The sequence below is a fragment of the Eimeria mitis genome, genomic scaffold (assembly GCF_000499745.2).
Source record: "Eimeria mitis Houghton genomic scaffold, Emh_scaff2400, whole genome shotgun sequence".
NCBI classification, from domain to species: domain Eukaryota; phylum Apicomplexa; class Conoidasida; order Eucoccidiorida; family Eimeriidae; genus Eimeria; species Eimeria mitis.
Genome location: NW_013570738.1, coordinates 3893 through 4590, shown reverse-complemented (window position 1 = coordinate 4590; position 698 = coordinate 3893). Strand labels below are relative to the sequence as shown.

At 47.3% G+C, this 698-nt stretch overlaps 1 protein-coding gene across 1 annotated transcript in view; it reads right to left on the bottom strand.

Annotated features, from left to right (window-relative positions):
• Positions 1–458, bottom strand: part of EMH_0053220 (small nuclear ribonucleoprotein E, putative) — a gene marked incomplete at both ends in the record, with an annotated part of 1552 nt that extends 1094 nt beyond the window's left edge. The window contains one exon of the mRNA XM_013496981.1: positions 405–458. Within this exon, the coding sequence (XP_013352435.1) occupies positions 405–458 (54 nt within the window). The remainder of the gene's footprint in view (positions 1–404) is intronic.
• Positions 459–698: the final 240 nt, after the last annotated feature.

The window sequence follows — 698 nt, the reverse complement described above, 5'->3', positions numbered from 1 at the left end:
GACTCTTGTTTGTGAAAAACCTGAAGATCAGGTTCTGAAAACAACCAGAAAAGAAGAAAGAAAGTTGTAGGATGCATCAGTGTTAAACATATCCTGGATGACTGTCCCCTACTAACAAATTAGCGCAGGCCTAATGATTCGAAGAGAGGCGGAGGGTTTAACAACTGCACTTTGTTTCCTCCTCGTCTCTTCGAATCAATGAGCCTGTAGACTGCTGCTGCATGTTGTTAAAATCCTTCTAAATAGCCCTCCCCTAGTGCCAAACTGCAGCAATATGAAGCCCCACGGATTCAAAGGCAACAAAGAAGCACTTTTGCTACGCCAACAGCGGCGCAAACAAGGTGTCAACAGACTTCATGTTTGTGTTTGCATTTAGACCGAGTAAATGGTCTACCAATACTTACAATCGGTTGGGTCATAATTTTCTGGAGTTTCTTGTTGCTCATTTGGTGCGACATCTTCGCAAAAACCCTGCGGGTGTGGAACGGGGGCGCTTCAGGCGGTGGATGATATCGGACCTCCCAGAGAAGGTTGCAGATGATCAGTGGGCAGCGATAACGCCCAACTACCTGCTGCGTAATTTATATTAACAAGAACGACAGTCCAACGAATGGAGTTGTTTTCCAGCGCTGCGCAGAAACGATAGATCTAGTGAAACAGGCGGAGTGCTGGCGGAGGAGTTCCCGCTGGGACCCTCC